This window comes from Apis florea, unplaced genomic scaffold (genome assembly GCF_048593485.1).
Source record: "Apis florea isolate Af1SG1 unplaced genomic scaffold, ASM4859348v1 contig_37_pilon, whole genome shotgun sequence".
Classification (NCBI taxonomy): Eukaryota; Metazoa; Arthropoda; class Insecta; order Hymenoptera; family Apidae; genus Apis; species Apis florea.
In genome coordinates, this window is record NW_028256861.1 from 2194158 (window position 1) to 2209230 (window position 15073).

General features: G+C 30.1%; 2 protein-coding genes across 11 annotated transcripts in view; one reads left to right on the forward strand and one right to left on the reverse strand.

The window, feature by feature from the left end:
• The window catches only part of LOC100869538 (uncharacterized), a 36270-nt gene extending 21211 nt beyond the window's left edge, over positions 1-15059 (forward strand). For 3 of the 10 annotated variants that reach the window (XM_086916153.1, XM_086916160.1, XM_086916161.1), the window contains exons 3-9: positions 277-476; positions 1823-2026; positions 3384-3611; positions 4904-5364; positions 6309-10632; positions 13500-13621; positions 14401-15059. In XM_086916153.1, coding sequence (XP_086772279.1) covers positions 277-476; positions 1823-2026; positions 3384-3611; positions 4904-5364; positions 6309-8093 — 2878 coding nt within the window. In that variant the 3' untranslated portion in view covers positions 8094-10632; positions 13500-13621; positions 14401-15059. Of the gene's footprint in view, positions 1-276; positions 477-1822; positions 2027-3383; positions 3612-4903; positions 5365-6308; positions 13397-13499; positions 13622-14400 lie in introns of all 10 variants that reach the window. The other 7 variants (XM_086916155.1, XM_086916158.1, XM_086916154.1 and 4 more) reach the window with 7 other exon arrangements.
• Positions 8937-15073, reverse strand: part of cdi (serine/threonine kinase) — a 55291-nt gene continuing 49154 nt past the window's right edge. Inside the window, exon 7 of the mRNA XM_086916162.1 lies at positions 8937-14976. Coding sequence (XP_086772288.1) covers positions 14464-14976 — 513 coding nt within the window. The 3' untranslated portion in view covers positions 8937-14463. The remainder of the gene's footprint in view (positions 14977-15073) is intronic.

The window sequence follows — 15073 nt, forward strand, 5'->3', positions numbered from 1 at the left end:
AGAAAATCCAATATTTACTCTAGTCTATATCTAGTTAATTTATATAATAATAGTAATATAATACTAGCCTGTAAATTTCAATTTTTAAATACATTTGACTGAAAAAAAAGAAAGCTGTTTTGATTCTCAAAAACATTCGCTTCCTTCAATAATTAGTTTATATTATAACTTTCCATTTTGTCCAGGCATTATAATATTTAAATTCAAATTGAAAATCTACGAATTTTACTCGATGAATTATCATTTGCTTTTTAAATTGAGAAATATTTTTTGCAGATTCCTGGTGTACGGTAGCAGGAAGGCGAGGTCGATCCCGATGGAGGTTCCTGCCGACGATATAAACGACAATGCACACCGTGCCATAGATCCTGATTTACCCACCAAAGTAATCGTACACGGATTTGGGTCCAGCTGTGACCACGTATGGGTTTACGAGATGAGGTCTGCACTGATGACGGTGCACGAATGTAATATAGGTAATGATTTTTTTTTTTTTTTTAATTTTTTTCTTCTACAAAGAACTTTTGTCAAAAAAGAAGCTCGAGAAAATAGTTTTATTCTTAGCACTTTGATCTTCGTTAAAGATGACTCGAAATTTTGAAATTTGGATAAATTATAGCCAATCAACAGTTTTAAATTCTACAAAAAAAGAAAAGATTATTGATTCTTCTAGATTTTTTCTCGAATTCCAATCTTTAAATACAGATAAGTGGCCTTCAAAATATTCCAATTAATTCCATATTTCATTACTTATAGAATATATGTAATATTTAGTCTCACTCCGGATAAAAGAAAACGATAAATAAATTTTTTCAAAAGTTAATAAATAATTTACATTACATTTGCATAAAGTATTTCATCTAATATCTTTGAAATGTATAATTGAAATTTTTAAATACATTTGAGAGATTCTTGTTAGGAAATAAATTACATTTTTAATTTCAGCTAAAAAATAAACAATCACGTATATTTTGACAATTAAAATAAAAATGTTAAAAATCAAGGAGTTTGAAGAATTTTAGAAATTGACATTTGTTAAAATTATAAATATTCCTTACCAAAAAGGACAAATAGATAAACATTTTAAATTTAGGAAATTCCATTCCTTTTTTTCCCAGTATAAGTTCAAAGAATTTCAGAAATTGACATTTGTTAAAATTATAAATATTCCTTATCAAAAAGGACAAATAGATAAGCATTCTAAATTTAAGAAATTCCATTCCTTTTTTTCCCAGTATAAGTTCAAAGAATTTCAGAAATTGACATTTATTGAAATTATAAATATTCCTTATCAAAAAGGACAAATAGATAAACATTCTAAATTTAGGAAATTCCATTCCTTTTTTTCCCAGTATAAGTTCAAAGAATTTCAGAAATTGACATTTGTTAAAATTATAAATATTCCTTATCAAAAAGGACAAATAGATAAACATTCTAAATTTAAGAAATTCCATTCCTTTTTTTCCCAGTATAAGTTCAAAGAATTTCAGAAATTGACATTTGTTAAAATTATAAATATTCCTTATCAAAAAGGACAAATAGATAAACATTCTAAATTTAGGAAATTCCATTCCTTTTTTTCCCAGTATAAGTTCAAAGAATTTCAGAAATTGACATTTGTTAAAATTATAAATATTCCTTACTAAAAAGGACAATAAATAAGCATTCTAAATTTAGGAAATTCCATTCCTTTTTTTCCCAGTATAAGTTCAAAGAATTTCAGAAATTGACATTTGTTAAAATTACCAAAAAAAAAAAAAAAAAAAAAAGGACAATAGATAAGCATTCTAAATTTAAGAAATTCCATTCCTTTTTTTTCCAGTATGCGTCGACTGGGGTCCAGGAAGCGCAGTCCCTAATTACGTAAGGGCGGCAGCCAATACTCGTTTAGTTGGTCGACAATTGGCCAAACTAGTAAGAAGCTTGAACGTGCCTTTGGAGAAGGTTCACCTGATCGGTTTCAGCCTCGGCGCTCATGTTGCCGGATTCGCTGGAGCCGAATTGGGCAACGTATCCAGGATCACAGGTATCGATCACAATTGCGTAAACATAATTATTTAACAACCCGTTGATAAGCGTTTCTTTCTCGAAAAAAAAATACAGTTATGCAATATGCACTCCCGTGATACTTCCACTCGAAGCGAAAAATGAAGAAAATAATAATTCGTTCGTGAAATAACATTCAGAATGAAACATTGAACGCTGTGCATCAATGTCACTGATTACTTTCGCCAAAATTATATAAAGAAATAAGTTGTTTCGTAATTGCGGATAAGTGATTTTTTTTTGCATAAAGATAGATACTCGTGTTTCGAGTATAAAATTTTTCGAGGAAAACAGTCCCAGCTTTGTTGCCGAGTTTCCAATTTGCAATTTTCTCGTTTAATCTCTGAATCGATTAAACTTTTTCCTCACATTCTCTCACACCTGTCCACCTTGAACGAAGTTTACTTGATTTCAGAAAACGTTCTTACCACATATCTGTATACATGATTGCAATAAATTGGGTTAATCGGGATATATTATCCCGTGTGTTGCCTTATAAGTTGCCTTAACGATTCATTCATTATTTAAATGAAAATCGTAAGAAAGAATATCCATGTTGGAAAACGAGAAAGTGAACCACGAAAAGTTGTGCAATCCTTTGATCGATATTTAAACGGAATAACCGTTCACCAGAAACTGCAACGAGGATCTTTGCAAAAATATTTATGGCAAATATTTGATTTTTTCTTGATCAAGATTGATCGTATTTTCTTTATTCTTCTAATTTTTTTATTATTATTTTTCATTTAAACACTTAGAGATCTTGAGCTTTCGCTTGTTTTATTTATTTTGATTATTTAGAATGGAAAGATTTTTGTATAATTTTGAAATTTTGTAAATATCGATTAATCCCTTTAATTTAAAATTTAAAAGAAAATTTCAATAGATAGATTTTAGTTTAATTTTTTTTTTTTTTTTATTTTGTCACAAAATGAATGGCAAATATGAATGTTGAAATATAATTTCAGATAATAAAAAAATACAAAAGAAAAGGTTAGGCCATGAAAAATTTATTCAAAGCAGTATTTTTCAAAGCAAATGTGAAAGTGCTTGCTTAATTTTATGCTTGTAGCTCTTTGCTGAATCTTTAGGTATGATAATTTACAACTAATGATTATTAGTAGTTTTACTTATATAATTAAAGTCATAGTTTGTAAGTTATAGAATTCTTCTTTTTAAATTTATTAATTTTATATCAATTAAGATTATTTGACATTTATATAAAACTTTATATAAATATATATTGATTTTGGACTTGATCAATGGTATAATTTTTAAATTTGTTATAATGTGTTATAGTCAACGTTCAAAGAGTTTATAAGTTTCAATATTCGCAGGGTTAGATCCAGCAGGGCCGTTATTCGAATCCCAGGATCCAAGAGCTAGACTCGATAAAACAGATGCGAATTTCGTTGACGTTATACACAGCAACGGTGAACAACTGTTGCTCGGTGGTTTGGGTTCTTGGCAGCCTATGGGTGATGTAGATTTCTATCCTAATGGCGGCAGAATGCAAACTGGATGCTCGAATCTATTTCTTGGCGCCGTTTCTGACATTATTTGGTGTAAGTATTTCCTAAATCATATAATCATTACTTATGACAGAATATACAATAATGTTATAATGAATTATAATGAAAATAACTACTGATAAATAACAAAATTTACAAGAAATATATATATATAAATAACAATGGACATAAATCAATGAAATATTATTTAGAATTTGTATTTAAATAAGAGAAATTATTTTAAAAAATCAAATACATTTTATTCATAATTATATGTTTTATTTTTCAATTTTAATAAAATATTTTTTTTTATTTCTTTTTTTTTTCCCACATAAGACACATAAATTTTTCTTTTATGCATTATTTACTTTTATTATATACTTTTTATTATAGAAAAACTTTTTTTTTTTGGAATACATTTATACATTATAAATTGTTTTTTATACTTTATAATTTATTTTATATTTTGTTGCAAATTAATTGTTATATATCCTTTTTAAAATGGTATAAAACCAATTCAATAGTGAATTTGTAAATTGTATTAAATATATGATTGCATTCAATGTGTCAATATATAGGATCAAATTCAATTTTTCATTCTGGAAGAAAACGAAAATACAAATTTTAAAACTCTTTGTCCGCCAATTTGTTTCTATTACAAGTGATCGATAAAATTTAATGAGAAGTAATAATAAATCAAAGATTAGAAAGTGCTCTATGATCTTTTTCATCCATCGTTCAGGATAGTGTTACCTTCTCCGCAACATGGATCGAATTCTTTGTCCTTAAGAAAGTGGGTCACACTGCCTATATTGTGAAATATCGCCTAAAGATAGTTTGAAAAAGTTCATAAAAGTCCTGACCAGTTTCGTGACACCAAAATTTTGTTGCTGATCCACGAGTAAATGATAGGAATCGTCATCTCAATTATTATAATGAAGATATTGTTGCATCAATCTTTGCATGTCATCCCAATTATATAAAATTATCCATCAGTAGTGATGGATAATTCCAAGCTGTAGCATTATTATTATGAATAGTGATATAATTTTAAATTATAACGTTATTTTTTGTGAATAGAGATATTTTATTTTCACATCATGGATATCTCAGAATCTTTTGATTAATATATTACTATTAATACAATATAAAAAATTTTATAAATAATATAATACAAAATTCAATTCAAAACATAAAGAATTCTCTCGTTCATCCAATTAACATTCAATGGACGTTTTCATCATCTGTTGATAAAGAATAAAAATTATAATTAAACACAAGATCTCTCATCAATCCAACTTTTAATACACTCTTATCGTTCATTAAATTCAACGTTCATATTGCAGCAAGCGCAGTCGAAGGTAGATCCTTGTGCAACCATCGACGAGCCTATAAATTATTCACCGATTCCGTCAGCCCCAAGTGTCGGTTTCCAGCGTTTCCTTGCGACAACGGGTACGATGGTCTTCTTCGAGGCGAGTGTTTCCCTTGCGGAGCGAATGGCAATGGCAAACCCTGCGGCGACATGGGCTATTACAGTAACGAGTCACCTGCTAGAGGTCAACTTTATCTGGTAACCAGAGACGAGGAACCATTTTGTGCTCACCAGTATCAGGTAAAGGTGTACAACAGTCACAGCGAAAGACCTACTAGGAGTTATGGAAAATTGCAAGTGACCTTGGTTGGAGATGGATCTTTCAATGACACGTTCGCGATGACCAAGAAGGATGAAGAACTTATGGTTGGATCTGTGCTTCAGAAGATTGTCGTCCCACATCCTGCAATCTTTGATGTGGAAGCTATTGAGGTAAGCTATGGCAGTGTTTGATCCAAGACATTATTGGATTCTCTAAAGCTTTGATTTTTGAGCTTACTATTTCTTGTAATACATTGTATAATTTTTCAAACATTTCTATCTATAATAATAATAATGTAAAGAAAGTTTCACAGTCATAGATTTTAAAGATCAAATTTGTAGTAATATTATAAGATGTAATAATGTATAATCTGATATATATGTTCTTTCTGAATGCAGTTCCATACATTATCATATAATAGACTTCTTTTTATCTGATTATATTTTAAATCAACAGTTTTAAAAAGCTTTAAAAAGATTTAACATTTTTTGATAATGAATTAACATTAGATTTTAATTTTAATATAATAATAAAGATACAAACTTCATTCTCAATAGTGATCCTAAAAGTATTTTTTAAATATTTCATATTTTGTTTTCAATATTATAACTTACATTATATTAGAACTGATATCAGTAATTGCTATAATTACCATTAGATGACTACGTTCATAATATTTCATTTATGATTAGTTCATACATTCGATTTTTGCTATTCAAACGTTACTATATCTCTTATTATTATTTACTCTATTAAATATAATTGATTTGAACAAGTTGTTATTCTCTCTCTTTAAAAAACTGAGAGTTTCAAACCAAAGACTGAGAATATATCTTTTTTTTTTTTTAGATATTCGTCATTCATTTTCATATTTTCAGCAAAATGGCAAAGATTTGATCTTGTATTTTCTGATTGTTTCAATAATTTTATGGCTTAAATCAAGTACATCACAAAACGATAATTTTATTAATTAGTAAATAAGTTCTACATGATTATATAAAATAAGATAAGATTGGATAATGTAACAAAACTAATTTTTAAGAATTAATTTTTAAGAATCCAAAAGAGCAAATATAAAAGAAATATTCTTATCCTTTTTCTTTATACATTACAGATCAAATACACAGCATATAGTGGTTGGATCTCGTCAGGTTTGGTGTCCTGGAGCATCGACAAATTGGCTATAATCGACAGCTTCGGGAAAACTCTTTCCGTCTGCAGGAAAGGTTTGAGCTTAGAATCCGGCAAACCTGTCTATCTTCCCTTATTCTCTGGCGAATGCAATGTTCCCAGTGAATCAGATAATTCAACTTCACCAAATTTAGAACGTATAGTGCAAGACAAGCAAGGTGGTGGCATAGGTCCATTCACGAAAGAGCAAAATTACGAGCAAAAAGACAGTTACTCGATAGAAACATTGTCCAAAGAAAGAACCACAGCATCTTTATCTTCATCAAAAGGTGTCGGTCCCTTTACCAAGGATCAAAATCTACGGATAATCGAAAGTAAAGAGAACTTCAAGTCCAACAACTTCGAGGATCTAGGCAATCGTCGTAGCAACAATCCTTGGAACATAATAGACATATCTAGCGATGGTGATTCGAATTCCTTGGAAAATTCTGATTCTGAAAAAGGCAGAGGTTTCTCTAGCTCCAACTTGTTCACCAAGACTTCATCTCCCCATCCCTCTGTGGAACCATCCACAGAGTTTCTTCCAGAGATTCGAGAACCAGTGTTGCAAGTGGACAAAAAGGAAACAGGAAGGTCTTTGAAATTCCCAGAAATAACTGAACCTATTCTGAGGCCACGTTCTGCGAGGCAGAATACCAGAAATGAAGTGCACAAGCAGGACGAAATGCAACAGGAGACTTTATCAACTTCTAGAGGCTTTACTGTACAATTCTTGCCTGAGAGGTTGGCTGGTATATTGGCACAGGCTGAAAGATACGCCAGGCAAACTCTTCTTCCTTTGATTTCTCAATATACGCCTAGTTTCGTGAGTGGATCCAGGTACGAGGAACCCAAGTACTTTCCACCTTTGGGCGAGATCGCCACGGAGAATTATAAAGGATCTGGTGAATTGAGTATGAATAATGGTCAACAGAACATTTCAACAAAACATAATCAAGATAATCAAACGAGTGGAAATAATGAAACTGGCTTTAAGGAAGAAATGAAAACTAAGAGTCATTCTGATATTACACAGGTAATACCTGCGGTTGTAGAAGTGATTTATCCGGAGAAAGATGTGAATTCAAGTACTGCTATGGAAAGTAACGAATGGGTACCCATAGAACCATTCACATTGGGCAGTCCATCTACGTCTAGAAAGGATTTGAACGTTTCTAGATCTCTGAATTGGGAACGCGAGAGATATAATTGGTCCACGCAAACTGAAAACAGTAGTTTGAGATCAAAGATAGACGATTGGGTACCTATTACTGTCAAAAACGAAATTCAGATTAGTAGTGAATCTTCGAATAATGTTTCTAACGAGATTAGTTCGACCCATGTAGTCACCGACAAACAGATTGAATTTAGTCAGATGGAAGCTGCAACCGTAAAGGAGTTTAGAAATAATTCTGAGGCTGTCACTAAAGATGAGAGGAAATATATACCTCTGACTGATCCTGACGTGAAGGAATTATCGTCAACGAGCTCGAATGACATCTCGGAAACTAATTCTTCGAGTACCTCCTCGCATTCACCTTATTCTCATATTCAGAAGATTCCTAGGCCTAAGAATACGAGAAATAGTAAAGTTGGAAATTTGACGAGAAGAACTATGGTCTTCCCTTATGCATATGAGAAGAACAAAGATCCTAGAACTAGATATATACCTTTGATTCCTGAAGAAGATTTGAAAAGGCCTCATTTTCCTATGGAGAGGAAACGTTGAAGAGAAATGGAAGTTTATATTTTTTGAGAATTTGTGGAACAGAATTTGTGGAACTGTTGTTGAAAGTTTTCTTATTGACTTCTTTCGTTGTTTGTAGAGATTGATTAATTGTTACGTTTACCAGGATTCTAGAATCCTAGATACATACATTTTATTCCTGAAGACTTAAGAAGGCCTCACTTTTCATAAAAAAAAAAAAAAAAAAAAAACGTTACAGCGAATAATTGGAAACTTATGTTTTTAAATTATGGAATTATCATTGGAATAATTTTTCCATTTAAAACAAATTTCCAATTTGTTAATGATTTTTTTTCCCATTATTTGTAAATGTTGATTAGTTGTTAAGACCAGTCTATAATAAATCATAAGTTCGTAAGTTTTAAATTTTATACTTATACAATACTAATATTAAAATTTAATATCGATGAATTTCCTTTATATTTTGTTAAACACAAAATAAGAGAGAATAAAATAAGTATTAAAAGTATTAAAACTTATAAAGTTTAATAATGATATGAATAATAATTTAATACATGATTTAATCAGAGTTTTGAGTTTTTTTTTTTTTTTTTGTATTTTCCTAAATATAAAAAGAAAAAGAAAGATAAGATCAAAAGTTAAAATAAATACATAAAATATAATAATATAATAAAGATAAAGAAATTACAATAATACAACATTGATATAGATTGGTATAAATTTAATCTTAATATGATACATAATACCTAGCAGTATCAAGATTTATTATAGACCGGTCTTTTTCGTGAAATTAATGTCGTGTAACATGATAATGTCGTTCGTTGGAAATTAATGGCTTTACAAAAAACGCTTTAAAAATTGTTATTTTGGTAAAAATTGGAGCCTTAACTTTATTTTTGTATATAGGAATTTTTTTACAATATATATAATATAATATATATATATATATATATATAGCTTCGCTGAAATCTGTTTTTTTTTTTATCTTCACATTCGTTATTATTAATTCTTAGTTGTTAGAATTTTTATTATCATCGTCATCTGTATTTTTATCCCCCATCAAAGTTTTTTATTTATATACGTCAAACAGACGATCATAAGAGCGAAAAATCCCCACTTTGTATATAATGACCCGATAATTATTCCCTCTTTGAAATTGCGAAACGACTTTCGATGAAATAGTATTATTAATTTTCTTCTTCTCGTAATAATATGTACAGCTAGCTGTCTACATGAACCACATCGTTCACGATCGTATGGTCCACGTGGACTATAGTCAAAAAAGTATGGAAGAGATGATTTTTAAGTGGACTTCTATGTGTATCTATAATATACCTGTTTTTACTTAAAATAAATAATCATCTTTAAGAAGAAAAATGCGCCTCTCGGTTTTACGAATCCCGATTCATATTACTTTTACTCGTTTCCTTTCACACTTTTACATTATCTGCTTCTCTCCCTCTCTCTCTCTCTCTCTCTCTCTCTCTCTCATATGTATGCATACACACACGCAGCAGACATCTTCCTTTTTTTTTCTTTTTTTCTTTCTTTTCTAAACTCCATTTTTCACGAGCAACCAATTTTCAGGATATGCCCACTCCTGATATGTCCGCGACTATTTTAAAAATAACCCATTCGCAGTCCTTGCTTCTACGTTTTCTTCAGGTACCGATTGACGCGTCGAAATTGAACGCATCGTTCTATAAAAATCGATTCGATACAAAAACAACAGGTACGTATTTTTTTTTGTTTCATTGACAAGTGGGAAGACTTAAAACGTTGAAAAAGGATTTTGCACGCCGATCGATGATACATGCGCTATTCTTCTTAATCAAAAATTTTTTATCTAGCATTTTGAAAGATAAATCAAAAATCTAAATTTCTATCATTTTCTTTGCTGAATCCTTATTAGAAAAAAATAAATTTAAAAAAAGCATAGACTATTAATGGGTGAAGTTATGAAGAAATTTTTGACAATTTTTTATTATGACAAAGATATATTCGTCATGTGAAAAAAAAAGTTATATTTTAAAGTTTATAAGTTTTTATAAACTTAAAAATATTGTCAAAATTATTCTAATCGAAATTCGAGCTATAAAATTGTTAATTTCTCCAACGAAACCATCACGTTTCATTGTAATTACACAGAAGATACAAATTTCTAAAATAAAATTAATAAGTTAAAAGTTGAAATTAAATATTTCAAAATATCTTATATATCGTCAATATAACATCTATACACAATATAAATATTATATTATTATAATTGAAAAACGAAAAATAATAATAATTATGTAACAGATAAAATATTTTAATTAAAGAGAATGGCTCATGAAAATGAAAAGCATCATGCAATGTAACGTGTATTTACGTTATTTTCGTATCGGCTCGACAGAGAAACGAAAAAAAAAAAAAAATCATCTTGGCTTTGACAGTGCACTCCGTTAGGCAAAGAAGGAGGGACTGCGAACTTATCGACAACTTACTACTTACATACATATTTAACAAACACGCAGTCTTATCAAATAGAACCCGTGAACGAACTCTGACAAGTAAAAAGGTATAGTTGCCTATTATTATTATCCTAATAGAAATTTGGTTCGACTCGTCCCGCAACTAGGGCGACGAAACGATTTTTTTCGCGGTTGATGCGCGAAATAGCTAATCCCAAATAAATCTACGTTCTTCGATACCCATACGCAGTATTCTTTAAAAAAAAAAAAAAAAAAAACAAATTTCAATAGAATCGAAGATAATTTATGACGAATAAAAAAATTGAAAAAAGAATTCAGAATATATAGAAAACGTATTTGATACTTATTGAAAGTTTTATAAGGATACCGTATTTGCGTAAAAGAGAATATTGCTTTCTTTAATTAAAATATTCTATTTAATATTTCAAATTGTAATATATGCAAAAAAGTTAAACTTTTTGTTATTTTCTTTGTGATATGTTATTGTTAGGAAAAATAAATTAGATCTGTTTTTAGATATCTATCTGGTAGAGTTTCTAACCTCATAAAACTTCCTAACCTTAACTCTTAATGCGTTTCTTTAAAATTGAATTGAATAGTTATCGACTTAAATTCCGATATTACAATTTTAATATTGAAGAAAATTTTTTTATATAGATAGAAAAGCAGCATAGAATTTCAATATATTGAAAATGAACTTTCAGAAATTCAAAATAGAAAATTTTAACCGAAGAAAGGCAAAATAATATTCCTTGCATGCCACCTTGAATTCATTTCTCTGCCTTGCTAAGTTCTGAATCTACAAACTTCAATTACACAACTAAATATTTCATCGACAAAGTTACAAATTCGAGGAGGCAAACAAGAGATATGCACGCATGATTTCTTACGCTAACTAAATATTCAACCATTCTTATTCACTTATTCACTCATTCAATTGTCTTCCCCGACAAACAATCAATGAAACAATATTTCCAATGGTTCGCTCGTTCGCGTTTTATTAATGATTATAATTACAATCAGTCACAAAAATCTTTATACAAAAGAAAATTCATTTAATTTTAATAAAAAAAAAAAAAATGCAAAAATTTTTATCTTTCTCACATTTCCATCATTTTTTCATTCTTCGAATACAATTTCACTTTTCTTTGAAATACTTGAATATGACAATGAAAATATGACAAGGAATGAATATTTCATATATTTAATTTTGTTCTCTTTCTTTCTGTAATAATAATTAAATTTAAAAAGTAAAAAAAAAAAAAAAAAAAAAAAACTTAAGAATTGATCTTCTTCAATGTTTTATATGTAAATCAAAGTTTCAATAAAATAAGATTATTATTACTTTTAATAACACAACTTATTAACTAAATTTCACTTGAGATGAAATTTGTTATCTTTTTACATCTGAAATTAATTTAAGATTTTTGTGACTAACTGTATAATAAATTTTTCAAACAGAAGTTATGAAGTATTCACTTTTGTTCTATTATTCAACGCTTTATCCATATTTTTTGGAACACTTAAGTTATTAACGCTACGACATACAAAAGATAAGGCCGCCACGATAATACACTGACTAGATCAGTTTCATTTGCTCTCTTTCTCTCTCTCTCTCTCTCTCTCTCATTTGCGCTCGCTCTCTTCTTTTGCACACTCTGTGTGTGTGTGTGTGTGTGTGTGATGTGTAATGTGTGGTGTGTGGTATACGCGCGCATGCGCGCGTGTGTAGACCACCGTTCCAATTTTTTTTTTTCTTTTTTTCTATATCAACAAAAATATTCAGGACACGGTGTATCTCTTTCAACAAAATATACTATGTGTATTGTTTTGTATCCTTATTAAATCTATTACACGCAACTATTAGCTGCGCGTTGGGGAAGAATCTTTCGCTCGATCGAAAGTGTAATTAATTAAAAACTTGTATAAGCACGGTATAGGCCCTGATGAATTCTTTCTAATTTCTAACTAACTTACGCGATATTGTACAAAGAAAAGACGGCACAAGAATAATAACAAAAAACATAAAACATAAATCATCAACTATTCTATTTCTATAAAATGGCTATAAAAAGTATTTGCACATTTTATTATATTTAGTATAAAATTTATACTACTTATACTACTAGATCCAAATATACTATATTTATTTTATTTAAATTTCATTTACGTACAGTATATTTAATTGCAAAAATTCCTTATCATTTAATAATATCTTTATATAATTATAAAAATTTAATATTATGAAGATGAAATATAAAACCTGATAAAAAGATTTAATTGGAAAATAAATGTACGTACTTTTTACAGCCATTATGTAAAACAATGTTACGTAGGAATGGATACATAAAATTTCAAAATTTTTTAAAAGTCAAAAAGTTTAAACTTCATATTTGTTTTAATTGGTACAATCTATTACAATAACTTACAAACAAAAAAAAAAAAAAATAAATAAATAAAAAGTAAAGAATAAAAATAATTTTTTACAAATTCAAAAAATTTTAGAAATTAAGATTCAGAAATTAAAATTTTAATTTCTAAAAAAAAAAATATATATATATATTTTGAATTTCATAAGATTCGAATTCAATCTTCATAAATTTCATAAAAATCATAAAAATTAAGTTTCAGCTCGTCTTTAATTTAAAAAAATTTTTTAAATTAAACGTTTCATTTTTCCTTTCTACTTTAAAAAAAAAAAAATTTTAAAAATGTACCGCCTTTTATTGCATATCGCCATAGTTTTCCATGTTTACCTCAACATCCTTGTTCTTAATGCAAGAGCAACGCGGCTGAACAATGTCAACTTCGAATATCGGCGTCTTCGAAAAGTAACGCGGTACAAACCAAGTAAGAGGAGAGAACTGAGTTAGAAATTGATTACAATGTAAAATTGCTTTACAATGTAAAATCAAAAAATTGTTTTTTCTTTTTTTTTTTTTTTCGAGCATAGACACAAATACAATGGGAAATTCAATTTTCTATGATCGCCATTTAATAAAATTCGATAAAAAGTCGGTTGACGTGGATAAGGACGGAGGTGGCTAACTAGGAACTGCGAGGCACTGCAAAAAGGTAAGAACATGAGCAGCGATTTCTACTGGCAATCGAATGCCGCAGTCTCAAAAATGAAACGTGTATTGCTTTCTTCTCGATCGCTCTAAAACTTTTTTCGTTTCACCTCTCCTCTCTCTTTTCTAAATATAGTATGTCCTATAGGGAAAAATATGAAGTAGTTTTAAAATTCTTAAATATTTTGAATTACAAAACGCAAGAAACGTTCCATTTTCGTGCAAAGAACTATTGACGTCTAAAAGTGAAAGAATCATTTTTTAAAATTGATCGGCTATCGGATCGAGTATAAAGATATTTTTTTTAAAAGTGCACTAGCGAAGAAAAACGCTCGAACGATGGTCGCACGCGAAAAGAGGAACTCGCGCAGACAGCTTCAAACAATAGTCGTGTAAGGACATCAATAATGTATGTAGATTATCAAAAAAGATCACAGTCGGGTTACTAGATTTTTTTTAGAGAAGCGTCCGCTGAACTTCAATAATTGATTGTATTTCCATTGGACTTGAAAAACCGGATAACTCGAATTTAAGTAGTTAATACTGACCCTGTTCAAACCCCTTTAAACCATTTCAAAGTCCAATGGAAATATAATCATTTCATCCGATTCCCCTTACTTTTCTTTCGCATGCGACCCGATCGTTAGATCTCTTACTTCCTCCTCTGATCGTTACTTTTCTCCAATATTTTCGTCGCATCGATATGAGCCGCCACTCTTCAACAATTTCACAATCGTCGAAGCGCTTCTTCTTATAGACACCTGTGTTTCATACGGTCCACAGATATCGGCAGAGAGAACCAAGAAACCCTAAGGAACGAATTCTACGACGTGCAACTGACGTGTATCACTTTTTGTCAAACAAGGATAGTTTGCTGCGCACAGCACCCTCGCAAACGACCAATCTCTGCGCAGCTGAGATGTTGCACAGTGGTACAGGACCCTCCAAGCTGGCCTTAAGCAAGGTTAATCTGCTGGAGCCGGCATCATAATCGGTTAAACGCAAGCTACCAGCTTGTTTTTTCTCAAAATATTCGACTATCTTGGAGATTGTTTTACTGGAAGACCCTATGCCGCTTAATCTGTCCTCCCAACAGGAATCACCACCACCTAGGCTGGCTATGTCCTCGGAGGAGTCAGTGTAAATGGAACTGGTTCGATGATCATCTAATAAGAAAAGACTGCTCGCAGCAGAACTGCTTAGAGTGGAGGTATGACGACGGTTTGGTGGCTCTGGACTAAGATCTTCACCTACGCAGCTCCAGAAACCTGATTCGCAGCTGCCGCGCCTTCTTGGCTCCCATCCGTCCCGGAAAAGCGGATGCATGAACAAGCTGGCTGCGCCTACCTTCGTGGCCACCTGAAAAATTGTTTTAGATATAATTAGACGTATGGAAAATGGAATTTTTAATTTACTAATAAATTGGAGCTAAATACGTCTAATTATTAATTTAATT